The sequence below is a fragment of the Maniola jurtina genome, chromosome 27 (genome assembly GCF_905333055.1).
Source record: "Maniola jurtina chromosome 27, ilManJurt1.1, whole genome shotgun sequence".
Classification (NCBI taxonomy): domain Eukaryota; kingdom Metazoa; phylum Arthropoda; class Insecta; order Lepidoptera; family Nymphalidae; genus Maniola; species Maniola jurtina.
The window spans coordinates 4,685,561-4,713,260 of NC_060055.1; the positions used below are offsets into that span (position 1 = coordinate 4,685,561).

General features: G+C 38.1%; 4 protein-coding genes across 7 annotated transcripts; all 4 read left to right on the forward strand.

Annotated features, from left to right (window-relative positions):
- The first annotated feature begins 201 nt into the window (after nt 1-201).
- Nucleotides 202-10,671, forward strand: LOC123879230. Of its 2 annotated transcripts, XM_045926846.1 has the most exons (9): nt 203-536; nt 1,460-1,693; nt 2,694-2,928; nt 3,483-3,628; nt 4,572-4,656; nt 5,666-5,717; nt 6,564-6,651; nt 7,547-7,758; nt 10,349-10,671. In XM_045926846.1, exons 1-9 carry the CDS (start codon nt 321-323, stop codon nt 10,464-10,466), a joined length of 1,386 nt encoding a protein of 461 aa, XP_045782802.1. In that variant the 5' UTR covers nt 203-320; the 3' UTR covers nt 10,467-10,671. The 2 variants fall into 2 exon arrangements, with proteins under 2 accessions (XP_045782803.1, XP_045782802.1); XM_045926847.1 differs by lacking the exons at nt 3,483-3,628; nt 4,572-4,656 and having other exon boundaries at nt 202-536.
- Nucleotides 10,672-11,559: 888 nt separating this feature from the next.
- Nucleotides 11,560-13,132, forward strand: LOC123879232. Its single transcript, XM_045926849.1, has 3 exons — nt 11,560-12,004; nt 12,194-12,257; nt 12,957-13,132. Exons 1-3 carry the CDS (start codon nt 11,795-11,797, stop codon nt 13,010-13,012), a joined length of 330 nt encoding a protein of 109 aa, XP_045782805.1. The 5' UTR covers nt 11,560-11,794; the 3' UTR covers nt 13,013-13,132.
- A 265-nt stretch (nt 13,133-13,397) lies between these two features.
- LOC123879231 (NADH dehydrogenase [ubiquinone] 1 alpha subcomplex subunit 8) lies at nt 13,398-16,143 on the forward strand. The gene is made up of 4 exons (XM_045926848.1): nt 13,398-13,661; nt 14,306-14,481; nt 15,349-15,456; nt 15,887-16,143. The coding sequence occupies exons 1-4, from the start codon at nt 13,533-13,535 to the stop codon at nt 16,002-16,004; spliced, it is 531 nt and encodes a 176-aa protein (XP_045782804.1). The 5' UTR covers nt 13,398-13,532; the 3' UTR covers nt 16,005-16,143.
- Nucleotides 16,144-18,058: 1,915 nt separating this feature from the next.
- On the forward strand, nt 18,059-27,184 carry LOC123879228 (putative uncharacterized protein DDB_G0282133). Of its 3 annotated transcripts, XM_045926843.1 has the most exons (8): nt 18,059-18,946; nt 19,429-19,632; nt 20,156-20,243; nt 21,151-21,404; nt 22,515-22,646; nt 23,694-24,136; nt 24,977-25,550; nt 27,030-27,181. In XM_045926843.1, exons 1-8 carry the CDS (start codon nt 18,297-18,299, stop codon nt 27,103-27,105), a joined length of 2,421 nt encoding a protein of 806 aa, XP_045782799.1. In that variant the 5' UTR covers nt 18,059-18,296; the 3' UTR covers nt 27,106-27,181. The 3 variants fall into 3 exon arrangements, with proteins under 3 accessions (XP_045782799.1, XP_045782798.1, XP_045782797.1); XM_045926842.1 differs by having other exon boundaries at nt 19,432-19,632; nt 23,694-25,550; nt 27,030-27,184; XM_045926841.1 differs by having other exon boundaries at nt 23,694-25,550; nt 27,030-27,183.
- The last annotated feature ends 516 nt before the right edge of the window (nt 27,185-27,700 follow it).

The window sequence follows — 27,700 nt, forward strand, 5'->3', positions numbered from 1 at the left end:
GGTCGGCTCGAAAAGTCCACCAATATCAGGCCGTGAATCGTGATTTGGCTCTAAATTCTAATGGCCAAACAAACTAGGTGCAAGCTGGTACATAAAATTCTTCTAGGTATGTCGTCTGAGGTTGGAATTCGGATCCAAAGACACGATCGGATCGGATCGGATCGGAGTGTTTAAGGATCTGCAGCTTGTGGTCTGTGGTTGTTAATTTTTTCTTCCTCTGTGTCATTATTATTATTTCCAAATTCCAATTCCAATTAAAAATCCTTAAAAACGTAATAAATAACATAAAACCAGCATAAAATCTTGTATTATTCGGTAAAATGTCCTTCAACGTGAGCTGGGATGTGAATAAATACCGAGAGGACCATGAAAGTGAAGAACATTGGTTGTTACGGAAGGCGTTCATGGAACGATGGAAAAAAGATTATTCTGAAGAGAGATTGGTCTGTTTGGCGCGAGTGTTCTTCAATATCGAGTTTATGGGGTGCAGATACCCCACTGAGATCATGCAGGAGGTTGCCAGACTTTCGCACGACGTAAGTACATAATATAACCTTTACTTACATTTCCTTAGGGTTCCCTACCCGAAGAGTGCCAACGGGACTCCATTACTAAGCTTCCGCTCCGTCCGTCGGTCTGTCTGTCTGTATCTTGTGAACCGTATTGCCGTTATGAAAGAAAAGAAAGAAAAACTGTTTATTTGGTACCAACAATAACTTAAAATAAATAAAATAAGAAATGGGACGCGTGGTGTGTGGTGCCAAAATGGACTCCACTCAGCATTTGCTGCGCCTGTGTCGGGAACGCAGGCACAGCGCTGGTCTTCCGTGAAGCCAGAAGTTTCGGACGGTAACTATAGGATGCAATATACAAAATACAAATACAATACAAAATAAATAATGTGGTTAGTAGATATAGGGTTAGTACAATAATTTAATGATAAAGTAGGTATATAATAAAATAAAGTAGAATAAAGATGTGGGAGGACCTGAACTACGCGCCTTCCTCACCCTTTTGCTGACGCAATAACAAAATTCTTAAATTTGATTTGAACCATGTTTTTGATTTGCTGTTGTTATAACAACAAGAATTGAAAAATAACCGCCATGAATACATAAAAGTTGTTATTTCTTGTACGATATTACGGAACCATTCGCGTGCAAGTCTAACTCGCACTTGACCGGTTTTTACATGTGTACATGACCATGAGACAATGTACTACATATATTTAGTAAATAGAAACAAACACTATAGTGGCATATAATAATAAAGCCTCAATAGCTCAACGGTTATAGGAGCGGACTGAAATCCGAAAGGTCGGCAGTTCAAACTCCACCCGTTACACTATTGTCGTACCGACTCCTAGCACAAGCTTAACGCTTAGTTGGAGGGGAAAGGGGAATGTTAGTCATGATTAAAATGACTAATATTCTTTTTTTTTTTTAATATTATTTTTCAGGTTGCCCATCAATACAGGAATTTGAAGAAGACTAAACTCCAACGTACATTCGTATCAGCATCCGATGCAGCAGAAGACAGGGCGAAGGGGATCAAACGATCAGGGGGAGTCATCATTGAGGGTCCCTCATCTAAATCAAAGAGGATCAACTTTGTCCCACAAGGGCATAACGATACCACTGAGACTATAAACATATCAGACGACGAGGCAAATGATAATCACGATACACCAAATGTATGTAATGTTAAATTTAAATACATTAATTGCTGACTCTTCTCAGTAAAAGCTGCTTTCCTAACCATTGTTTGAGTCATGTCTTGATGAAGCACTTTCTATGACTCGTAAATGATGCCCGTGACTCTGTCTTTGTTGATTTAGGGCATCAAAATCCCAGTGGGAACTTTTTGATTATCCAGACATAAAAGTAGTTTTTGCTGGCACTTCTCAGTAGAATTTGCTTTCCTAACCATTGTTTGAGTCATGTCTTGATGAAGCACTTTGTAAGACTCTTAGATGATACCCGTGACTCTGTCTTTGTTGATTTAGGGCATAAAAACCCCAGTGGGTACTTTTTGACTATCCAGACATAAAAGTAGTTTTTGCTGGCACTTCTCAGTAGAATTTGCTTTCCTAACCATTGTTTGAGTCATGTCTTGATGAAGCACTTTGTAAGACTCGTAAATGATGCCCATGACTTTGTCTTTGTTGATTTAGGGCATCAAAACCCCAGTGGGTACTTTTTGATTATCCAGACATAAAAGTAGTTTTTGCTGGCACTTCTCAGTAGAATTTGCTTTCCTAACCATTGTTTGAGTCATGTCTTGATGAAGCACTTTGTAAGACTCGTAAATGATGCCCATGACTATGTCTTTGTTGATTTAGGGCATCAAAATCCCAGTGAGAACTTTTTGATTATCCAGACATAAAAGTAGTTTTTGCTGGCACTTCTCAGTAGAATTTGCTTTCCTAACCATTGTTTGAGTCATGTCTTGATGCAGCATTTTGTAAGTCATGTCTTGATGCAGCGTTGTGTAGACTACTAGATCGTACTTTTTGACTATCCAGGATAAAAAAAAACAATCCTTTGTCCATCTCAGATGCGCAAGCTATTTCTGTACCAAATATTTCAAAATTGGCTAAACAGATAGGTCATTACTAGGTAATAGACAAACAGACATATTTCATAGATTTATTTAGTATGGATGGAAGGTGTTAATGTAACGAATTATTGCAGGTGATTCCTATACAAAATGATAAACCAAACAACCATAACGAAACTCCAAATATCAATAACGAAGAAAACAACGAGAAAGGGACAACTCGTATAGATCCGAACGAATATTTCCAAGAGATGCTAAATATGAAATGTTTGGACATAAGGTGTTTTTCTGAAAGGATGTTCAATTCTGCTTTCGGGAGGCTGGTACTTTTGATCCGACCGTGGAGCTCTAAATTGGGGAATATACAAAGTAAGTAGACTAGTAAATTCTTCTTCTTCTTCTTCTTCTTGTACCCACTCCTGGTACACTTAATTACTCGGTAGCTTTACGCTTAATTGGAGGGGAAAGGGGAGTATTAGTCATGATTAGCATGGCTAATAATTAAAAAAAAAAATTTAATGTCAAATGTTACTTACATTTACTACTAGGTAGGCCATGGAATGACTAGGCATCTTTGATTTCACATCACTCCTAGCCTAATAGCCTAGTACCTATTTGACCTCGATGTTGATTCAGGATCACAAGTGTAAATTAAAAATTTAAAACACCCCCAACATGTGAAATTTACAGTAACTAGAAAAGAGCTGATAACTATCAAACAGCTGAACCGATTTTCTTGGATTATAGCTAAGAACACTCCATCAAGCCACATTTCAAACAAAAAAAAAACTAAATTAAAATCGGTTCATTAGTTTAAAAGCTACGATGCCACAGACAGATACACACGTCAAACTTATAACACCCTTCTTTTTGGGGTGGGGGTTAAAAACAGATTTTCCTCACTTTAGTTCACTCTGTTTTAGGTAGCTGCCAAACATGTCATATACCAATAACAAGTACATACGAAAAAGGTTGTTTCTCGCTGCTAGTGAATGGACAGCTACTGGCGCGAGCCACTGGCGCGAGCAGAGCCGAGGCGCGCAGTGTAGTCGAGGTCATGGCGTGGAATGTATGTATGTATGCTGTAATCTGTAAAAGAAACTAGCTTGTGCCGGTGACTTTGTCCGCGTGTACTACACAAATTTCATACCCCTATTTCACCCCCCTTTTTTTTAGGGGTCGAATTTTCAAAAATCCTTTCTTAGCGATGTCTACGTCATAATAGCTACCTGCATGTCTTTCAGCCCAATCCATCCAGTAGTTTGAGCTGTGTGTAGATATGTCAGTCAGTCAGTCAGCTTTTCCTTTTATGAAAAAATTTGCGCTCACTACGCTTGTGTATGTTTTAGTGCTACCCAAAACTACTTTTCTTTTATAATATGAGTGTCATTTTCGAGGTTGCCAGAGTGCTGATTAAGAAAATGACGTCCAAAATGGCTGACTTTTTATTATAATGATTGTTGTCTTGTTTTGGGTCTATCTTGTGCTGAATAAGAAAATGATATTCATTTTCAAATCCAAGATGGTGGGCTTACATTTTTTTTGGAAAATCCGAAGTTTCGCTTCACTTAAACTTAGGTATACAGAGCCACACCCGTTTTTAGGGTTCCGTACCTCAACAGGAAAAACGGAACCCTTATAGGATCACTTTGTTGTCTGTCTGTCTGTCAAATCTATAGGGTACTTCCCGTTGACCTAGAATCATGAAATTTGGCAGGTAGGTAGGTCTTATAGCACAAGTACAGGAATAAATCTGAAAACCCCGAATTTGTGGTCAGATCATTTTAAAAAAAAAAGTGTTTTAATTTTCAGAGTAAGGTACCAAGTGGGCTATCATATGAAAGGGCTTTACTTGTATATTCTAAAACAGATTTTTATTTATGTTTATGTTTAATAGTTTTTCATTTATCATGCAAAATGTTGGAAAAAATAACCGAGTACGGAACCCTCAGTGCGCGAGTCTGACTCGCACTTGGCCGGTTTTTTTTCTTTAAACTTTTTTATTGTTTCAGAGGTTAAGAGAAGAACTAGTGAGTGTGGTCATCAAAGAACAGTTTATAGCACAAGGCGACAGAATATCAGTCAATGATGTGTCAGGTATGTCTATCTGTCATCATCTCATTAGAGCCTCGATAGCTCAACGGTAGAGGAGCGGACTGAATTCCGAAAGGTCGGCGGTTCAAACCCCACCCGCTGCACTATTGTCGTACCCACTCCTGGCACAAGCTTTACGCTTAATTGGAGGGGAAAGGGGACTATTAGTCATGATAAACATGGCTAATATTTTTTTTTTAAACTAGTACTAGAGTCTAGACTATCGACCCGCCCCGGCTTCACACGGGTGCAATAAATCTAATTAATGATGTGGTATCAGTGTGGTTATTTGGTTATATTTTTTTAGGGTTCTGTACCTCAAAAGGAAGAACAACCCTTATAGGATCACTTTGTCGTCTGTCTGTCTGTCCGTCCCTCCGTCTGTCTGTCTGCGTCAGCGGGTTGTGTCTCGTGTACTGTAACCGGTAGAGAGTTGAGATTTTCAATGTGAATTTCTGTTGGTATTGAATTTTCGACTTTAATTAAGGCATTAGGCCCATTTTTGCCCGACTGCCGCAAACCCTAAAGGAAGGGTTATGATTTTAACAGTCTATGTATGTGTGTATGTATGTTTGTATCCAGATTCTGTTTGTTCCACCGTAGTGCCTAAACTACTGGGCCGATTTTGATGAATGAGGTGTCAATCGATTCGTCGTAAAGGTCAGGGTGACATAGGCTATATTTTATACCAAAACAATTGACCTAACGGATGTCACATCAACAAAAAGTGGTAGTTTCCAAAAAATTTTTTTGCTATTGTATCAAGTGGGGTGTCAAATGAAAGAGGAGAAAATTTTGAGTTCATGAATATAAATGTACTACAACATTAAAGTATATGAAGCGACAGAAAAACAATTTTACTCTAATATTTCAGTGTTTATTAAGACGATCGCAGTTGGGTTTCAGTTTTCAACTTTATCTTGTACTGTTATTATTGAGTTTCGACATTTGACGCTCGAATTCTATGAAAATTGGATATGATTTTGATTGCGTGAATATTTTTTTTTTTTAGGTAAAAAAGGACCCGAGTTTGGCACCCCTGTGGATAACAGTGTTGCCACTAAGTAAGTTATAAAAAAACAAATATAGTATTTAGATTTGCACATTATTATAATTTAGAATTGTTTTAGGGTTCAAAAGAAAAAACGGAATCCTTATAGGATCACTGTTGTCTGTTTTTCTATCTGTCTGTCTGTCTGTCTGTCTGTCGTGTCTGTGAAGAAAACGTATAGGGTACTTCCCGTTGACTTAGAATCATAAAATTTGGCAGGTAAGTAACTAGGTCTTATAGCATAAGTAATTGAAAAAATCCGAAAACCGTGAATGTGATTACATCAAAAAAATTAATGTTTTAAATTTTCAAAGTAAGATAACTATACCAAGTGGGGTATCATATGAAAGGGCTTAACCTATACATTCTGAAACAGATTTTTATTTATTTTTATGCATAATAGTAACATTTATCGTGCGAAATGTCGGAAAAAATACCTGTGTATGCAACCCTCGGTGCGCGAGTCTGACTCGCACTTGGCCGGTTTTTTTAGTCCATACTATCCATACTAATATTATAAATGCGAAAGTGAGTCTGTCTGTCTGTGTGCTAGCTTTTCACGGCCCAACTATTTGACAGATTCTGACGTTTGGTACAAGGTCAGCTTATATTCCGGGGACGGACATAGGCTACTTTTTATTCCGGAAAATCAAAGAGTGCCCACGGCATTCTTAAAGACCCATCCACTCAACCGATTTGTATGAAAGGTACCGAGTTAGCTTACGTCCCTGTGATTGACACAGGCAACTGTTTATCCCGGAAAATCAAACAGTTCCCACGGGATCTTTAAAACCCTAAATCCACGCGGACAAAGCCGCGGGCATCCTCTAGTTAAGTATTAATATATTTATTTGTGTAGGATGATGAAACTCATGGGCTGGAAGGGAGGCGGGCTGGGTGTTGACGCGCAGGGAATCGCTGAACCCATCAAGCCACATTTACAAATGGTAAGGTAATTTGAAGATTTTTTTATATGAGAATAAACGAGCAGGCGGGTCACCTGATGTTAAGTGATCACCGCCGCCATTGAACATTTGCAGCACCGCAGGTGAGGTACCGCTGATGCATTGCCTGCCTTTCAGGAATTTGTTAGTAGTTTAATAGGCATGGTGCCTAATAGTCAAATCAGATTTTTTTTATCAAACAGTAAAACCTCAGAACAATTTTTTTAATTCAGATACAAGTAAGCCCTTGACTGCAATCTCACCTGGTGGTAAGTGATGATGCAGTCTAAGATGGAAGCGGGCTAACCTGACAGGGGTTGTTATAAAACCCATTCCCCTTTGGTTTCTACACAGCATCATACCGGAAAACTAAATCGCTTGGCGGCACGGTTTTGCCGGCAGGGTGGCGACTAGCCACGGCCGAAGCCTTCCACCAGACCAGACCAGTGATTTAAAAATAAGCATGATAAAGTTGAAAATTAAAACCCGACTGCGATCATTTTAATAAACACTGAAACGTAAGAGGAAAATTGTTTTTCTATCGCTTTGTATATTTTAATGTTATTGTACATTTATATTCATGATCTCAGAATTTTCTCCTCTTTCATTTGACATCCCACTCGATACAATAGCAAAAAAAAATTTGGATACCCCCACTATTTGATGTAACATCCGTTAGGTTAAATTTTTCGAATAAAGTATAGCCTATGTCACCCGGACCTTTTTACAAGGGATCAAATGACACCTCATTCATCAAAATCGGGCCAGTAGTTGAGGCACTACGGTGGAACACACAGAAACTGGATACAAACATACATAGACTGCTAAAATCATAACCCTTTCGGCTTTGCCGCAGTTGGGTAAAAATTAGAAAATTAATAATTAATTTGGTTGTCAGGTAAACCGCGCGGGCCTCGGTAGCAACTCTACAGATATCAATCAGCTAAGGCGTGCAGGTCATGAGCTGATGCGGCGATACATACAAACTGACACCTTCGACCTGGACCTGGTGTTCAGTGCCGACTTCAGCAAGGAGGAGCGGGCTTTGTTGCACCAGTGTGCGCAGAGAGCTGGTCTGGCTTCCAGGAGTTACGGTGCTGATGCTGACAGGTGAGGGTTGCAGGTCACAGGAGTACCAGGCTACTAGGGTAATAGGAAATGCCAAGAGATCTATAAGGAATTTGGAAAGAAGGCGGCAGGGGGATATATTTCAGTGATGCAGGTCATGGTGATACATACAGACTGACACCTAAGACCTGGACCTGGTGTTCAGTGCAGACTTCAGCAAGGAGGAGCGGGCTTTGTTACACCAGTGTGCGCAGAGAGCTGGCCTGGCTTCCAGGAGTTATGGATCTGATGCTGACAGGTGAGGGTTGCAGGTCACAGGAGTACCAGGCTCCTAGGGTAATAGGAAATGCCAAGAGATCTATAAGGAACTTGGAAAGAAGGGGGCAGGGGGATATATTTCAGTGATGCAGGTCATGGCGATACATACAGACTGACACCTTTGACCTGGACCTGGTGTTCAGTGCAGACTTCAGCAAGGAGGAGCGGGCTTTGTTACACCAGTGTGCGCAGAGCTGGCCTGGCTTCCAGGAGTTACGGTGCTGATGCTGACAGGTGAGGGTTGCAGGTCACAGGAGTACCAGGCTAATAGGGTAATAGGAAATGCCAAGAGATCTACAAGGAACTTGGAAAGAAGGGGGCAGGGGGATATATTTTAGTCGTGCAGGTCATGGCGATACATACAGACTGACATCTTTGACCTGGACCTGGTGGTCAGTGCCGACTTCAGCAAGGAAGAGCGGGCTTTGTTGCACCAGTGTGCGCAGAGAGCTGGCCTGGCTTCCAGAAGTTACGGTGCTGGTGCTGACAGGTGAGGGTTGCAGGTCACAGGAGTACCAGGCTACTAGGGTAATAGGAAATGCCAAGAGATCTATAAGGAACTTGGAAAGAAGGGGGCAGGGGGATATATTTCAGTGATGCAAGGTCATGGCGATACATATAGACTGACACCTTTGACCTGGACCTGGTGTTCAGTGCAGACTTCAGCAAGGAGGAGCGGGCTTTGTTACACCAGTGTGCGCAGAGAGCTGGTCTGGCTTCCAGGAGTTATGGATCTGACGCTGACAGGTGAGGTTTGCAGGTCACAGGTGTACCAGGTTACTAGGGTAATAGGAAATGCCAAGAGATCTATAAGGAACTTGGAAAGAAGGGGGCAGGGGGATATATTTCAGTGATGCAGGTCATGGCGATACATACAGACTGACACCTTTGACCTGGACCTGGTGTTCAGTGCAGACTTCAGCAAGGAGGAGCGGGCTTTGCTACACCAGTGTGCGCAGAGAGCTGGTCTGGCTTCCAGGAGTTATGGATCTGACGCTGACAGGTGAGGGTTGCAGGTCACAGGAGTACCAGGTTACTAGGGTAATAGGAAATGTTAAGAGATAGGGAATTTGGAAAGTAGAACTTTGTGTATAGTGAGAACAACCAGTAAGACAGCTAAACGACTTCCTTAGATTTCATTTGCTCCTGTTACTTTTTAGTGAAGTCATGTGAGGGTTCCAGGTTCCAGGTTACAGGAGTACCAGGTTCCTAGGGTAATAGGAAATGCTAAGAGGTCTATAGGTAATTTAGAAAGTAGAATAGCAAAGGACTCGAACCCAGAGCCATAAAGCAAAAAAATGAGCTGAACGTACTCCCCGTGCGAGCCGCGTACTTCTTCCGGGAAGAAAATCAATGCTAAACAAATATGCCAATGGACTTCGTCTGTGGTGGCGTTTGCTGGCGCGCGTGCGGTGCTTTTTTGGAGTGTTTTTTTTGTGAGAAGTGGCCGGTTTTTGTGTTCTGCTGTTGTTTATTGGTGGTGGAACTGGCTGGGAAGCGCTCTAAATGGCGCTGCGTGTATGTCGGCGGGCGCCGGCACAGACGGGGTCCATACTTATACATATAGTTTCCATAACTTGTGAATAACTACAAACTTGACATTGGCTAATCAGTGTAAAGCCAGATGAGAGAAAAAAAAAATATGCCAATCTGCACAGGAGACATATGGACATGTCACACATGTCTGCGCATTGTAAAGAAACAGATCTCTGCCGGGTTTGTGTATTTAATCTTTAGTCTATGGCCTGCGCAAATCGTCATGTTGCCATTTCAGAGTAATTAAAAAGTTTGGCATAGCTGAACCAAAATAAAATTGATTGGCAACTAATCTAAATAAACATGTGTATAGAAGGTAAAGGTAAAGGTGACTGACTGACTGACTGAGTGATCTATATCAACACAACGAATCGGGCTGTAATTTGGCATTGCTATTATGACGTAGACATGCGCTATGGAAGGATTTTTGGTTTGAAAATTTGTGTAGTGCACGTGGATTATTGTTTTTTTTTTTTTTCTTTAAATCTGGCTTTACTCTGATTAGCCAATGTCAAGTTTGTGATATTTTCAAGTTATTGAATTTATACAAGTATGGACTCCGTCTGCGCCGGCGCCCGCCGACACACGCGCGGCGCCCCCCTAGAGCGCCTCCCAGTCAGTTCCACCACCAAAAAACACCAACTAACACAAAAACCAGCCACTCTTAACAAAAAAAAACACTCCAAACAAGCACAGCAAGCGCCATCGCAGACGAAGTCCCACGTGGATTAAGACACGGGCATTAGCTAGTAGTTATATATTTTTCTTTTCTTCCCAGATTCCTGGTGGTGAAGAAAAAATTGGATCCATTCTCTCTGGTCCGTGCCGTCATAGAGAAGGGCGGAAATACACCGAAGTACCAAGTTATTCTACCTGTCTCTTTGCGAGGAAAATAATTAAGTTAAAGCCTGACTAGAAAAATAAAATACATCGCCATATGGAAGAAACCAGTGGAACTAATTTGTATAAGACCATATAACCATAGTAAACATAGACCATGTACTAGTGGCGCCCTAAGAGCAAGTTTTATATTTCTGGTCAGGCTTTTAAAGAATTAAAAGTAAAATATACACAAAAATAAAAGACTATTTTATTGTATACCATGCTGTGTTTTATTTACGAATACTAACAAAACCTCAGTGTTAATCATTTCAGTCACCAACCAATCACAAACGAAACTATATTTCCAAATTAAATTTCTACTGTATTTTGAAACAAAGGTTGACTAAAAGATTAAAGAGTAGGTCAGAAAACATAGTTTGATTTGTGATTGGTTGGTGGCTCAAAATGGTTGACGCCCACTGAGTTTTTTGTCCTTGTCATTTCTATGGGATTACGTAACAGAGAGAGCCCTATACTACCTTCTCTCCGTGGATAGAGTATACCCAGTTTGATTTGTGATTGGTTGATGGCTCAAAATGGTTGACGCCCACTGAGTTTTTTGTCCTTGTCATTTCTATGGGATTACGTAACAGAGAGAGCCCTATACTACCTTCTCTCCGTGGACAGAGTATACCCGCGACTTCATCCGCATGGATTCAGGGTTTAAAATCCCGTGGGAACTCCTAATTTTCTGGAACAAAAAAAAAACAAATTACGTCAAAATCGGTATAAACGGATGGGCCTTGAAAGCTAACAGACTGATAAACACAATATCGCATCTATAGAATAGAATTAGGTATTTATTTTTATTCAAATAAACTTACAAGTGCTTTTGGGAAGACCTATGTCCAACAGTGGACGTCCACAGGCTGATGATGATGAACTGCTTTTGAATCTTCGAAATAATTTACCACTGGTTCGGAATGCCGTGCCTACTGAGAGAACCAGCAAGAAACTGGGCGGTTGCTCCTTTGAAATTATAATATTACTTAATCATAATATATTACTAGCTAGGACGTCACAGTACGATTTCCCTTTCTTAGTTTGTAAGCATTATACTTCAAAAACACGAGATAAAATCTTCCACCTACCGCCATCATTGATAAACATCTAGTTAAATAAAATTAGTATTCTGGAAAGCCTCTCATACGGGTTTGATACTATCATCAATTTATCAATCATAGGGGTCCAATTGAATGTATTTAGTATAAATTCCCTTGCAGTTTTGGATTAAACCACAAAAGATTTCCAACCGCCATTGAAAGCAGTTTCCCGCCAAAGTTTAACTTTGACAGTTGACAGTTATTTAAAAAATAAAATTGTTTTTTTTTTTTAAATTACAATGGTTTCTAAATCGGCATACGCTATATTCGCATTCTGCCTGATTTACGTTTTTGTTGAAGTCGAAAGTTCGTTTATAAAGCCGAACAATGTTCCAAGGGTTGGACGGAGCAGCGAAAGCGATCCTTTCGACCAAGGTTTGATGGGATATGTTATTAAAACTATCCCTAGTAAAACCATTCCAAGGATGGGACGGAGAAACTTTGATAACGTGAGTTTTTAGAACTACTTTTAGGTTATAATATGACGTCATGACAAATCCAATATGGCGGAGATGACAAAGGGATTAAATATATTGAGTTTGGTCAAATGAAAATGCTCATTAATCCAAAAGTATCATGGAAAAACCATTAGTTAGTAAATTTTGTGGGTATTTTTCTAACTATTTTTTGTTTTTTAGGTAAACCGCTACGATATTCCAAAGTTGTATCAAGAATCTGAGGACAATTTGAAATATTTTAATGGTACGTAGAGCTTGATAGCTAAGTGGTCTTGGGATTCGTATTCCGGGGGTCGTGGTTCGATCCTGGGCATGCACTTCTAACTTTTCGAAGTTAACTAACTTTGTGATTTTTAAGTAATTAAATACCACTTGCTTTAACCCCCCGTCCACACGCTGTCCGTGTGGCATGGGAAGAAACGAGAAACGGAGGCAGAGACGTAGTGTGGATGCGTTACTCGCGTGTTCCTCGTTCATGCCCATCGCTCGCTATTTTGTCGGTAAGTATGCAATAGCGCGCACGCTGCCACAATTTCGACTTCCATCGTGTTGCAAAGGCAAGCCAAAGGCTACAATATTATACTAGGTACTGAGGCAAGCGACCTAGAGCGGCGCGTCGCGATTAATTAATTAGGTATTGCGCGAGTATTCAGAGCAGTGTGTGGACACACAGTTACGGTTAAGAAAAATATCGTGAGGAAACCTGCATGCCTTATGCGAAAATTATGGAGAACTCTCAGGCATGTAGGTCAGTTAATTAATGTGTGTGAATTCTGCCAATCCTCTTTTGACCAGCGGAGACCCCTGCATAATAGTGGGCTAGCGATGGGTTTGAGAATTGGACCTATTTATGTAAAAAGGAGCCATCCTACGTTGAGTTACTTTTTGATATTCAACTTTGAAGTTTGAACTCTTCAGTTGAATATTTAAATCCTTGTTACAGATGAAGATATTTCAAGAATAAATCAAGAACAGGAGAATTCTTACGGCAGCCGGTAAACACAAAGAAGATCATTATGTGAAATCCTGCTAACAACCTTCTATCGATTCCCGGCCAACTTTAAATGCTTTATTTCAGTCTAGTCATTGTGTTTTTTGTTTTAAGTTTGAGAATAAATACATTTGCATGCTATTCGTATGTATTTTCTTTTATAATATTATCTCCGTCAATTTCTTGATCTAATTTTGTTGCAATTTTGAAATCTTAAAAGACTAGAATCCGGAAATATTTATAAAAACATCATGAAAACTTTTGCGTAAAATGAAACGTTTCACATATTGTGTCAATGTCAGACCGATGTTGTATGCGACCAAATTAAAAAGGCTGGAATAGTCTTTTCTTACACTTACTACTCTTCAAGCTTCTTTATTAAGCTATCTCGCTCTACCTATTATAACGAGGTTACACAATTTAGTCGACCTAACATTCTGATTTACTTCCACGATTTTGGTGGAAGTAATTTTCCATTTAAATCGGTTTTAAACCATAAAATTATCAGTGAGATTAGTTAAAAACAAAATGGTTTTGACCGAAGACATAACTTTGCCTGAAGAATCGGAACTGACGGTGGAAGAAGTCAATTTATCCACTGCTACTTTGAGAGCTGGCTCCTTCCATCTAGGAAAATACTGTGAACAAGCTAACAATGTAAGTATTGTTGTGTTTTTTGAGGATAATTACTGAGTTTCTGAGTTATTTTTTACCAATAGTGGTGTCTATGTTGTTAAGATTGATTGCATAATCACAAAACAATAGGTTATGTTTTGGTGATTTTTTTTACAAATACAGGCCCATATTCTATAAACATATCACACTAATATTATAAAGCCGAAAGTTTGTATGTGTGTGTGTGTGTGTGTGTGTGTGTATGTTTGTTACTCCTTCACGCGAAAACTACCAGACGGATTTGGCTGAAATTTGGAATGGAGATAGATAATATCCTGGATTAGCACATAGGCTACTTTTTATCCAGGAAAATCAAAGAGTTCAAGGAAATTCAATTCAATTATCTTTATTGAGAAGTTATGGGAATGTGAACATTATGGAAATCCTTTGTAATTGAAAGAAGAAAAAAAAACTGTTTATTTGGTGCCACAAAAATACAGTAACATAATATATAAACTCGAAATAAAATGAGATGTGTGATGTGTGGTACCAAAATGGACTCCACTCAACATTCTTTCAGCATTATTTCTTAAATATCTATCAAATTTATACCTGTTATCTAATTATCATATGGTCTTAAACCTCAAAATATGGTTAAACTCATTAGTGACCTAAAATAATTCCAGGAATTCATGCTGTGTCGTTTTGAAGAAAATGATCCTCGTAAATGCATCAACGAAGGCAAAGCAGTCACCGCCTGCACGCTGGATTTCTTCCGGAAAGTGAAGAAGACCTGCCTGGCGGAGTTCAACCAGTACACCACTTGTATTGACAAGAGCTCTGGGGATTTTGGACTGCAGCAGTGAGTAGAAAAAATTAAGTTCCAAGTTATTTTACACAAAAAGAAAAAAAAATATTTTTTTATTCTAATATTTTTAAGGGGCTTTTTAGGTGTCCTATATGCTAGCCCCATCAGTATAATCTAAATTAAAATTAAATTAGTTATAAACCTAATACTACAACAATTGGCCCCTATAATACGGGCTGTCCTAGTTTAGGGGCCAGGACTCCATGAAATGCGTGTATCTAAATTTGTGAAATAAATTTTCATTTCATTTCAATTTGAGAGAATCAAAAAATATTAATTTAAATGCAATCCATATTTTAGGTATGTAAATTTTACACACCGGATTTCTTAAGGATCCATCCGCTTATCCGATTTGTATGAAATTAGGTACTGAGGTAGCTTGCGTCCCTGTAATTGACATAGGCAACTTTTTACCCCTGAAAATTAAATAGTACCTACCTACAGGATCCTTAAAAACCTACATCCACGCGGACGAAGTCGCGGGCATCCTCTAGTTACTCATATAATATCAGGTTTTTTAGGATACATAAGAAACTACTACTATCACAAAAAAAAGTTTTATCAAAAAACAGGTACTTGCAGATTCAAGTGACTGGATCATAGACTAATTTCTTTTGATGCAAACTAAATTGCCGCCTCAACACAAATATTTGGCAAATGTTTTGCGAATGAACTCAAATTATACAATTGAAGTTGGCCCAACCAACAAATGTTTGCTGAAGATTTGCCAAATATTTGCCGAATGTTAGCCAAAGATTTGCCGAAGATTTACTGAATGTTTGCCAAAGATTTGCCGCATGTTTTCCGAGTGTTGGCCAATGGGGTTACACTATCAAAAACTTGTCTTGTGCACCTTTGCAGCTGCCGCAAAACCCAAGGTGTGTTTGATGGGTGTATGCTGGAAAAGCTTCATCTTGAGCGGCCATCGTTTGGCTACTTTACCGAGGCGAGAGTTCATGCTACCAACAGGTAAATTGTTATATTTAATTTTTTAGGGTTCTGTCTGTCTGTTTGTCTGTCCGCCTGTCTGTTGTGTGTGTCAAGAAAACCTATAGGGTACTTCCCGTTGACCTAGAATAATAAAATTTGGCAGGTAGGTAGGTCTTATAACACAAGTAAAGGAAACAATCTGAAAACCGCGAATTTGTGGTTACATCATTAAAAAAAAAAATTAAAACGTGTTTCAATTTTCAAAGTAAGATAACTATACCAAGTGGGGTATCATATGAAAGGGCTTGTACCTGTACATTCTAAAACAGATTTTTATTTATTTTTATGTATATTAGTTTTTGATTTATCGTGCAAAATGTTGGAAAAAAGACCTGAGTATGGGTCTGACTCGCACTTGTATTAAGATGATCTTTTAAGGGGTTTTAGTTTTCAACTTTTATATTTTCAGGCCCAAGCCCCCCGTTGAAGAGAAGGCGGTATACCCGGACGCTACTCCAGAACTTCCGGATACAGTGGAAAGGAAACCCGCCAGATTCGGTTCACGTTTCTACTGGATGACGGAATAAACATTTTACAGATGATCCAATCCACGAAGACCGTTTGGCTGTGTGTGTGAGTGCACATGTACACATTGTTACTGTGTGCGTGGCGCTCAGTGTCGACAGTAACGCCGTTTACGTCACGCACACAATTAAAATCAAAATCTGCTGCCCGCAACTTCGTTCGTGGATGTAGGTCCGATAAAATCCCGTGGGAACTTGTTAATTTTCCGGGATAAAAAGTAGCCTATGTGCTAATCCAGGGTATAATCTATCTCCATTCTAAACAGCCCAATCTGTTCAGTAGTTTTTGCATGAAGGAGTAACAAACATACACACACATACACACAAACTTTCCCCTTTATAATATTAGAGTGAAGTGTGATAGGTACTATTGTACACCTTTTGTTAGTCCGATTTGTTAGTTATAAAAGACTAGAGGATGCCCACGGCTTCGTTCGCGTGGATTTCGCTTTTTTTTAATCCCGTAGGAACTCTTTGATTTTCCGGGATAAAAAGTAGCCTATGTCCTTCCCCGGGATGTATCCCAAGTCTGTATCAAATTTCATTAAAATCGGTTCAGCGGTTGGGCCGTGAAAACGTAGCATACAGACAGACAGACAGAAACACTTTCGCATTTATAATTTTAGTATGGATGATATAGTGGTGATAATTAATTACGTAAACTTAAAACTAAAGCTACGAGGGTTCCCAACGCGCCCAAATGCATTAGCACTTATCGGTACATTCACTATTACAACCAAGGCTAAGCGGTCATCGTGAAATGGAGCATCTACAGCTTACCTTGAGTTTGCACTGACGAAACATTTAAATAAAAAAACCGGCCAAGTGCGAGTCGGACCGTACACGGAAGGTTCCGTACCGACGTACATGAATAGAATAGAATACATCTGAAATATTTTTCAACAACAATCATTGGTTTTGGTGCAAACTCATGGTTAGTTCAATAGTCTAATATGATTATTGGTTCAGTGTACGGTTAGCATTATACCTAATAAAGTGTGTGTACAACCCATGCAGGCAAAAAGACATTGCATACCTACCCTGTTGGTTGGTTTGGCGTTTGCAACGTTAGTAAATAGATGAAAAAGGGTTGATCAGAAAAAAACTTCAGAAAAAATGCTTGATTGTTCATTTAATTATATGGTAAAATAAATCATGTTAAACCGATTCAAAAATGTTTTGTAAAGAATTGTTTGAAATAAGTAAGCAAAAGTGTACATATATTTTATTGTTTTACTTTTCTTATTAGATCGCTAAAATAATTTGTAGTGTAATAAAATGTTGGAATTTGCTTGCTTCTTTTTTAATCACCCATTCTTTATATTTTCTTGGTAATTATTATACTTACATTAATTAACAGTTAGACTAGATGGTGTCCGTGTGGGTTAAGATATTTCAAAATCCAGTTGGAACTCTGATTTTCTATATTCCATTTCCGAGATGCGTACCGAATAGATGAGGCCCGCAATTTCATCCACTTAGGCTGGTTTTACAGTGACGCTTTTAGTGACGTTTTAGATTTAGGTTTTTTAAATCTCGCGGGAAATCTTGGGTTTTCCGAGACAAAAAGGTAGTATGCCCGAGAGGAATCCCCGAGATGCAAGCTATGTCTGTACCTTTCATAAAAAACAAATTAAACTAAAGCCATGAAAGACCAGCAGACAGACAGACACTTTCGCATTTATAGTATTACTTTGGATAGTAAAATGAAATGCGGGACATGCCGTAGGAAGTATCTAAGCAGCCAGTGGGGTTAGGGCTCCAAAGAGTAAAACCTCAATGCTTGCCATCTCTTGAATCAAAGTGTAAAACTTCACGATCTTTAAATCCTTACATTTAAAAAGTAGTTAGTTAGCCATTATCTTTATTTTCTTTTGTTGAATTCATTAACGAAGAACGCTTTTATCTCAATTTAAAATTAGTTTTTGTATTCCGTGTCGACTGACGTTTGATACATTTACAATGTTACCCGTGACAACTGTATCTGTGCAAAAAAATATGTCATCTGTGTTGGGCATGAGGCATTTATTTTGTTTATTAATTGCAAAAAAAAAAACGTTTCCTTTTGTTGTGGTTGTGGACTGTGGTATTATTTTGCTGTTTTTGTGATTCCCAGGCTGAATTAAATCTTGATTACTGAAACTGTATTTCATATATTATCATAATCTATAAAGTTAACTAACCTAACATCACTGTTTCAGTGTTTGAATTGGATAGGTAAATCTTTTGCCTTTGATTTTATACCAACAGTGAGTTTAAACGTATCATATTTTGTAACAAAATAAAAATTAAACAATGCCGAGACGCAGGAAACAGCATTGGAACGACTTGAATCCTGGTTCTCAGAGGTATAACCGGCAAAATCCCTATAATAGTTACCAAAGTTTTCAAAGGAATACGGGTCAAACTTTTAACAACAGTTACTCTAATCAAGCAAATTTTACTCCAGGAGTTGGTTACTATTATGATAATTCTGCATTTCAAACCAATTACCCTCAAAATTATAGCAACAATTACTATGACCCAAGTTTTCAAAGAAATTTTCCTCAAAATCGTAACCAGAGTCACTTTAACCAGAATTATCAAACTAATTTCAATCAAAATGCAAGAAATACTGACTATAACCCAAATTTTCAAAGTAATGTACCTAGACAAAGTATGAATGACTTAATATTTGAAAGTAATATAAAAACTGAAGACATAGAGAAGCAAGAGGAACCAAGTAGTATAAAGCAAAAGGATAGTATAAAAAATATCAAAGAAACCCCTGTTAAAAGTAACCCATGGTATATAGCTCAGCCAGACCCTCCTCAAAAAGGGTCTAATCAAAAGCCAAAATTTACTGACAGGTATAATAAACTAACAGAAAGATTTACTGAAAAAGGATATATAATAAAGGAAACCCTGTATCGAGATCCAAGTTTATTTTATGCTAATAGTAATAGGTAAGTATTATTTCTTTCTTTTACGTCTTACTAGAGGACGCCCGCGACTTCGTCCGCGTGGATTAAGGTATTTAAAGATCCTGTGGGAACTGTTTGATTTTCCGGGATAAAATGCTTGTCATACAGGGACGCAAGCTACCTCGGTACCTTTCATACAAATCGGTTAACCGGACGTGTTTTTAGGAATCCCGTGGGAACTCTTTGGTTTTCCGGAATGCCGGTATTTCCGGTAGCCTATGTATGTAGCCTATGTAGTTAGATAGCTTACATACTTGGCTGCATAGTAGTCAAATTTTTAAATGGAGTTTATTAACGACTATGTGTATCAAAAATATTCATTCAATGCAACATATTATTGTGATAGTAGCTTTAGTTTTAAGTTACGTTAATTATATGGTACAAACAATTTCGACCATCAAAAGGACCATACAAAGTACCTACTTTGAATAAATGACTTTGACTTTGACTTTGATATTTTTCAGCAATGTTGATTCACCTTCAGATAATGAAAGTAATGACAATAATTGGACGGACACATTTTGGCAGAAACATGATAACACTGATGTACCAAAACATTCCAAAACGTCACAGAGTACTAGAACAGTTCCCAGGAAAAACCAGAATAAACTCGAGAGATCTTTGAATGATATGCTCGCGAAACCAGCAGAAATGAGCAAAGGGAAAAGGTTAGACTTTGTGCTGTCATAACATTTGGCGTCCTTTTTAACCCCCAACCCAAAAAGAGGGGTGTTATAAGTTAGACGTGTGTATCTGTGTATCTGTCTGTGGCATAGTAGCTCCTAAACTAATGAACCGATTTTTATTTAATTTTTTTGTTTGAAAGGTGGCTTGATCAAGAGTGTTCTTAGCTATAATCCAAGAAAATCGGTTCAGCCGTTTGAAAGTTATCAGCTCTTTTCTAGTTACTGTAACCTTCACTTGTCGGAGGTGTTATAAATTTTTAATGTACATTGTTATCTATCTTCGAATAATGTCATGAGCAGCGGCAATACACAATGGCCCCCAGTCCCCGGCAGCGCTACTATTCCCGTCCACGGTAGCGGAAAGCGGCTGGCGGGAAGTGGCTGGATGAGGAAGGCTGAGGGCCGGGTGTGGTGGCGCTCTTTAGGGAAGGCCTATGTCCAACAGTGGACGTCCACAGGCTGATGATGATGATGATGAAGTAACATGTTTTATGTTTTTTTTTAGTTTATTATTAAAAATGGGATGGCAAGGCGGTGGTCTGGGGAGGGAGGAAGATGGCATCGTTGAACCTATCGCACCCAGAGCTACATATGTAAGTATCTTGTACTATTTTGAGGATAAGCTTCGGTTGACAGAAAGAACCGGCCAAGTGCAAGTCAGACTCGCTCACAAATTCGGGGTTTTCAGATTTATTCCTGTACTTGTGCTATAAGACCTACCTACTTGCCATGATTCTAGGTCAACGGGAAGTACCCTATAGGTTTCTTGACAGACACGACGGACAGACAGACAACAAAGTGATCCTATAAGGGTTCCGTTTTTCCTTTTGAGATACGGAACCCTAAAAACCGGCCAAGTGCGAGTCAGACTCGCGCACCGAGAGTTCCGTAGTACATTTACTGTAGTACATTTATATTTATGAACTCAGAATTTTCTCCTCTTTCATTTGACATCTCACTCGATACAATAGTAAAAAAAGAAAATTTTGGAGACCCCAACTTTTTTTGATGTAACATCCGTTAGCTCAATTTTTTTCGTATAAAATGTAGCCTGTGTCACCCGGACCTTTACGACGAATTGATTGACACCTCATTCATCAAAATCGACCCAGTAGTTTAGGCGCTACGGTGGAACACACAGAATCTGGGTACAAACATACGTATACATACATAGACTGCTAAAATCATAACCCTTCCTTTTGGCTCTGCCGCAGTCGGGTAAAAATTAGATAACTTTTACAAACTTTTTTTTTTCGCTCTCGTCTGGCTTTTACGAAGATTAGCCAATGTCAAGTTTGTAGTTATTTGTAACAAGTTAGTTAAACTATACAAGTATGGACCCCGTCTGTGCCGGCGCTCGCCGACACACGCACGGCACCCCCCTAGAGCGCTTTCACAAAAAAAAAACACTCCAAAAAGGCAGAGCAGACCCGCCAGCTAACACCAACACAGACGAAGTCCATTTACAAACTTAGATGTTAAGAGTGTTTTTGTTCACAGGCCGTCAAAACGATAGGCCTCGGTCATCTGACAGAAAAACCTGAAAAACCTGAAAAACCTAAAAAACCGATACCATTTGCAAATATAAGCAACAAAAAGTTGAAGCACCCCGAGTTTCAAAGCCACTTCTGCACAAATGTACTGTTATACATTCTGGAGTTTGTCAAAAACGATGAAGAGAACAAAATAGTTTTTGAACCGCGCTTACGGAAGCTGGAAAGGAAACGGATACATCTAATCGTTGAGAAAATAAGGTAGGAACTTTTGATCTGAACTGTCAAATAAGTTAGGCTTTTTTTTTCTCTCTCGTCTGGCTTTACACTGATTAGCCAATGTCAAGTTTGTAGTTACTTACAAGTTAGGGAAACTATATGTATAAGTATGGACTTGAAATATTTGATGAAATTGTCAGGTAAGGTAGGCACTTTCTATAAATTATTATTATTAGATAAGTTAGGAATTTTTGGTGAAGTTGTCAGATAAAGTAGGAATTTTTGGCGAAATTGTCAAATAAGGTAGGAATATTTGATGAACTTGTCAGATAAGAAAAGTACTTTTATCATAAGATTATTTCATGATAAGGATCAATTTAAACAGCCAGGCTGATCCGTTGCGCAAAATGCAGCCAGCATTCTTGGCACCATTCCACGCGAGCATGATATGTGTATTAATTAGATAAAGCTAACTTTAACTTATTGTAATATTGTCAATTTAAAAAAAAAAAGAAAAAAACTCAAGGCCGGTTCACACCAAGACCTACACGTGACACGTGCATAGTGTCGCGCGTAAACCCCTAACACACCGGGTTACGCATACGTCCACGCTTTACGCAAGCGGTGTGCCATGTTTCATACAGTTCCATACATTACTACGCAATGGTACGCGCTACGTCTACGCTTACGCAACCTGTGTGAACGAGCTATAAATATATATTATGTATTATGAGTTTTAAATTGATCTCCGGGTCTGCCTATAGACTGTATGATAATCTAAAAAATTCTGAGAATTAAATATGTACCTAATTGTATCTTTGATTAGCTGATACCCGCGACTTCATTCGGGTGGATGTAGGTTTTTAAAATTCCCGTGGGAACTCTTTGATTTTCCGGGATGAAAAGTAGCCTATGTGCTAATCCAGGGTATAATTTATCTACATTCTAAATTTCAGCCCGATCCGTCCAGTAGTTTTTGCGTGAAGGAGTAACAAACATACACACACACACACATACAAACTTTCTCTTTTCAAATTCAAATTCAAATTCAAAATGTTTTTATTCAATTAGACTTTTACAAGTTCTTTCGAATCGTCAAAAGCATCTACCACTGGTTCGGAATGCCTTTATAATATTAGTGTGATATTCCAGGGAAAGTGACAATTTGGAAGATTTCGAAAATTTTGAAAACTTCTTGGAGGGGCATTTGGAGTTAGTCAAGGAGATTTGGGTGCATAACTGCTATGAGCTATGGACTGAGAGCGAAGGGAAGAAGAAAAACCGGTAAGTTGCTCTGTCTTCTTAGGGTGGTGACCCCTACCATATATCACATACTAGACGATGCCCGCGACTTCGTCCGCGTGGATTCAGGTTTTTATAGATCCCGCGGGAACTGATTGATTTTCCGGGGTAAAAAGTTGCCTATGTCAATCTCAGGGACGCAAGCTACCTCTCGGTACCAAATTTCGTACAAATCGGTTAAGCGGATGGGTCTTTACGAATCCCGCGGGAACTGTTTGATTGATTTGCCGGGATAAAAAGTATCCTATGTCCGTCCCCGGGATGTAAGCTAACTCTGTAGCAAATTTCGTCAGAATAAATTAAACTGTTGGGCCGTGAAAAGGTAGCAAACAGACAGGCAGACAAACAGACCGACACACACATTTTCGCATTTATAATATTAGTATGGATATGGATTTGCCGTTAAGTTGTCAACCGATACATAGACATACAGGACATAGGTCTTATGTAGGGACTTTCATACGCCATAAGGTTTTTTGGACTAACATGTGGTGCCAAAGTCAAAGTCAAAGTCAAAATCATTTATTCAAAGTAGGTACAATTTTTTTTTTTCTTTAAAAAAGAAAGCCATAGCCAGCCCTTTCCCCTCCAACTAAGGGCAAAGCTGTGTTAGGAGTGGGTACGACAATAGTGCAACGGGTGGGGTTTGAACCGGCGACCTTTCGGAATTTAGTCCGCTCCTCAACCGTTGAGCTATCGAGGCTTTTGATGTACATTTTAATTGTACTCCTTTTGATGGTCGGAATGGTGAGTTCCCATATCCTTCCGCTGAGGACTCTATTGAGAACACAATTTTGTCTCTGAGTTTAACGATTGTTATCAGATGTTGGTGATAATAACCAGGGACGAGGACTGAGAGGAAGGTAAAAGCCAAAGTTGCCACCTATCCAGTCACTGACTCAGGTCGTCATTACTTAACCAGAACAATCAGTTCATATCGCTTTCTTAACTTTGTTACACCATCTGACTTTCTAGATTTTTATTCGGCATTAAAATAACGACTCACACTTGACCGTTTAATTGTTTCAGTCGACTCTGTCTGTTCAAAGAAGCACCGGCACATGTTTACTTAGTCACTCCAGAAGACTTGACAGAAAATGATAAAAAAAAAGATGATGTAAATGACAAAAATGATGATAATGATGTTAATATTAAAGAAGAAAAGGATTCTGAAAAAATTGATGGTGACAATCAAGATGATAGTAGCAATGATACAGAAAGAGATAGCGATAGTAATATAATTGAAGAAAATTTCAAAAAAGATCAAGGTAATGAAAAATTTAATTCTGAAAATACATCGCAAGACATCAAAAAGGAAATTTCTGAATTGACTGATTCTCAAATGGCTGTGGATAGTAATATGGATGGTAATAACCAAATTTTAGTCAGTAATGAGAATAAAACACTCGAAATGACGCAAAAGGTTAAAGACAGTGATTTTTGTTGTGAAATCGTACCAAATATGGAAATAAATGAGTTACATAAAAAAGATCAAGAAAATGATTTTAATTCTGAAGATAGTAAAATAGATACATCACAAGGCGTTAAAAAGAAATTTTCTGATTCGACTGATAGTCAAATGGCTATGGATACGAATATGGATGGTAATAATCAAATTGTAGTCACTAATCACAATAATACACTCGAAATCGTACCAAATATGGAAATAAATGATAAAGTTAAAAAAGAACAGGAAAATGATAAATTTAATTCTGAAGGTAGTGAAATAGATACATCACAAGACATAAACAAGGAAATTTCTGATTCGACTGATAGTCAAATGGCTATGGATACGAATATGGATGGTAATAATCAAATTGTAGTCACTAATCACAATAATACACTCGAAATCGTACCAAATATGGAAATAAATGATAAAGTTAAAAAAGAACAGGAAAATGATAAATTTAATTCTGAAGGTAGTGAAATAGATACATCACAAGACATAAACAAGGAAATTTCTGATTCGACTGATAGTCAAATGGCTATGGATACTAAAATGGATGATAATAACCAAATTGTAGTCACTAATCACAATAATACACTCGAAATCGTACCAAATACGGAAATAAATGATAAAGTTAAAAAAGATCAGGAAAATGATAAATTTAACTCTGAAGGTAGTAAAATAGATACATCACAAGACATTAACAAGGAAATTTCTGATTCGATTGATAGTCAAATGGCTATGGATATTAATATGGAAGAAAATAATCAAATTATAGTCAAAAATGACTATAACACAATCGAAATGACACAAAATATTGGGGATATTGATTATAGTTGTGAAATCATACCAAATTCGGAATTAAGTGAAGTAATAATGATAAGTAGTGATGAAAGTGACTCGGAAAGTACTGAAATGACCACAAATGATGACTTAAGTCATGAAATTAAACCAAATAATGATAAAAATGTCGAAATAGTTGAAGAAAATCAATCATCAGTTCAAAATGAAAACAAAGTATCAGAAGGAGTTGCTGATATTAATATTTGTACTGATATAAAGTTTGAAATAAAAATCAAAGAAGAATATACGAAAATTTGCGAAAAAATGACGCAAAATGATGAACGAACTTATCATGATTATCTAAATAGTTATTCAGGATTATTTATTAAAACGGAAAATCCGAGAGACGAAAAAGGGAGTATTTTATCAAAAATAGTTAAATATTTCAAAGAATTCAGTACTGATGAGACATTCAAGGAATTCAGATTTCTTGGACCATTCAACAGTGAGCAAATAATGCAAATAAACGCCTTTTTCAAAATTTGTATGAAGCAAGACAATATTGAAAATTGTTATGAAAAAAATGACTTGTTGGCAGCGTTTGATAATGGTCTTGTAAAATTTGACGTATTGGAGGATAATAATGGAAAAAGATTGTAAGTATAATGCACGGTATATTTAGGACTTCGTCTGTGTTGGTGTTAGCTGGCGGGCGGGCTCTGCCTTTTTGGAGTGTTTTTTTGTTGTTAAAACTGACTGGAAAGCGCTCTAAGGGGGTGCCGTGCGTGTGTCGGCGAGCGCCGGCACAGACGGGGTCCATACTTGTATAGTTTAACTAACTTGTTACAAATAACTACAAACTTGACATTGGCTAATGCTTTGTAAAGCCAGACGAGAGAGAAAAAAAAGGTATATTTATAATGATTAATAGGGGTGATGTCTAATAGTCAATTGAGCGACTTTTTATCAAACGTCAAAACGCTCGCTTAGTATGGAATCTTGTACGAAATTCACAGATGTGACGTCATAACATTTGACGTCCTTTTTTAATTAAATCGATAATTTAAAATGGTTAGCAAACTTAAAAATTCCAGCGAATGTGGATATTAGAAATTTTGGAAGACCCTCTATTTAATAATTACTAAGAAATAATTTATTTTTGACCTAGGCATCATCCCCATTATTATACACTAGAGGATGCCCGCGACTTCGTCCGCGTGGATTTAGGTTTTTAAAGATCCCTTGGGAACTGTTTGATTTTCCGGGATAAAAAGTTGCCTATATTAATTTCAAGGACGCAAGCAACCTCGGTATCAAATTTCATACAAATCGGTTAAACGGCTGGGTTTTTAAAAATCCCGTGGGAACTCTTTGATTTTCCGGAATAAAAATTAGCCTATGTCCGTCCCCGGGATATAAGCTAACCCTGTACCAAATTTCGTCAGAATCGGTTAAATTATGCCCTCGTCTATGACGTGGCATTGACGGCACCTATCTACGAATCTTCGTTGACCTCTATCGTCACGTTTTATTTGCAATATATTGCGAACTTTTAAAAAATAGAGGATTTTTCCCGTTTTTTTTGTGGTATCTTATGAGTTAATCATCACAAACTATCACCTGTTTTTTTTTTTTCGTTTTTGCTAGCGTTTTAATATCACTTGTATATGAAAACCCATTTTGGTGAATGTGATTTGTGAATTTTATGATAACACTAAATCTTTGTCCGCGTGGATTAGGTTTTTTAAAATCCCGTGGGAACTCTGCTATTCCAGGATAAAAAGTTTCCTACGCAAGCTAGCTGTGTACCTTTCATATAAATCGCTTAAACGGATGGGTCTTTACGAATCCCGTGGGATATCTTTGCTTTTCCGGGATAAAACGTAGCCTATGTCCTTCCCCGGAATGTAAGCTAACTCTGTACCAAATTTCATCAAAATACGTTAAAATGTTGGGCCGTAAAAAACTAGCAGAAAGACAGACACACTTTCGCATTTATAATATTAGTATGGATAGTGTGGATTTAACTTAACTTTTGTCTATTTAAATTGTTTTTATATAAATTTAACAATTTAGATAGTTAATTAAAGTAATATAAGTATGAAAAACCTGTTACTTGATTGTATTTTTTTCAGCATCAAAAAAGCTGGGGAGTTACCTTCTGAAGATGAAGACGAAGAAGTTAAATATGCATCAGGTCTTTACCTATAAATACAATACCTTTTTTCGTAAATTGTAATAATTTATATTACATTAAGTAAAATAATTTGTTAATAATAATAAAATATTTAAATAAATAATCTTTTATTTCCGACAGATAGATTTTTTTTCTATTCAGATACAAGTTAGCCCTTGACTGCAATCTCACCTGATGGTAAGTGATGATGCAGTCTAAGATGGAAGCGGGCTAACCTGGAAGGGGTATGGCAGTTTTCATTAAACCCATACCCCTTTGTTTCTACACGGCATCGTACCGGAACGGCTAAATCGCTTGGCGGCACGGCTTTGCCGGTAGGGTGGTAACTAGCCACGGCCGAAGCCTCGCACTAGACCAGACCAGTAATTCAGAAATTAATTAATAATTAATTAAAATCCAAACCCTACCGGGAATCGAACCCGGGACCTCCCCCTAATAAGACCACGAAAATTTTTACCTAATTTACATAACTTAGAGTGGCTAATTTTTTGTACACACGGCGATTCTGATGAAACTAAAAGAGTTTCTGTATCTTTTTCTTTTTAAGAGGGCTCTCTCCGTCACTCGTTTCATACAAACGTAGTTCCAATTTCATTTGAATATTAAGCA

Bases quoted from the DNA above. Each gene is read 5' to 3' on its own strand.
- LOC123879230 (XM_045926846.1), top strand. From the start codon at position 321: ATGTCCTTCAACGTGAGCTGGGATGTGAATAAATACCGAGAGGACCAT. The intron at 2,929-3,482 runs GTAAGTAGACTA...ACTCTGTTTTAG, and splicing joins TAAATTGGGGAATATACAAA to GTAGCTGCCAAACATGTCAT. The intron at 6,652-7,546 runs GTAAGGTAATTT...TTTGGTTGTCAG, and splicing joins TCAAGCCACATTTACAAATG to GTAAACCGCGCGGGCCTCGG.
- LOC123879232 (XM_045926849.1), top strand. From the start codon at position 11,795: ATGGTTTCTAAATCGGCATACGCTATATTCGCATTCTGCCTGATTTAC. The intron at 12,005-12,193 runs GTGAGTTTTTAG...TTTGTTTTTTAG, and splicing joins GACGGAGAAACTTTGATAAC to GTAAACCGCTACGATATTCC. The intron at 12,258-12,956 runs GTACGTAGAGCT...TCCTTGTTACAG, and splicing joins CAATTTGAAATATTTTAATG to ATGAAGATATTTCAAGAATA.
- LOC123879231 (XM_045926848.1), top strand. From the start codon at position 13,533: ATGGTTTTGACCGAAGACATAACTTTGCCTGAAGAATCGGAACTGACG. The intron at 14,482-15,348 runs GTGAGTAGAAAA...GCACCTTTGCAG, and splicing joins GGGGATTTTGGACTGCAGCA to CTGCCGCAAAACCCAAGGTG. The intron at 15,457-15,886 runs GTAAATTGTTAT...TTATATTTTCAG, and splicing joins AGAGTTCATGCTACCAACAG to GCCCAAGCCCCCCGTTGAAG.
- LOC123879228 (XM_045926841.1), top strand. From the start codon at position 18,297: ATGCCGAGACGCAGGAAACAGCATTGGAACGACTTGAATCCTGGTTCT. The intron at 18,947-19,428 runs GTAAGTATTATT...GATATTTTTCAG, and splicing joins TTTTATGCTAATAGTAATAG to CAATGTTGATTCACCTTCAG. The intron at 21,405-22,514 runs GTAGGAACTTTT...GTGATATTCCAG, and splicing joins CTAATCGTTGAGAAAATAAG to GGAAAGTGACAATTTGGAAG.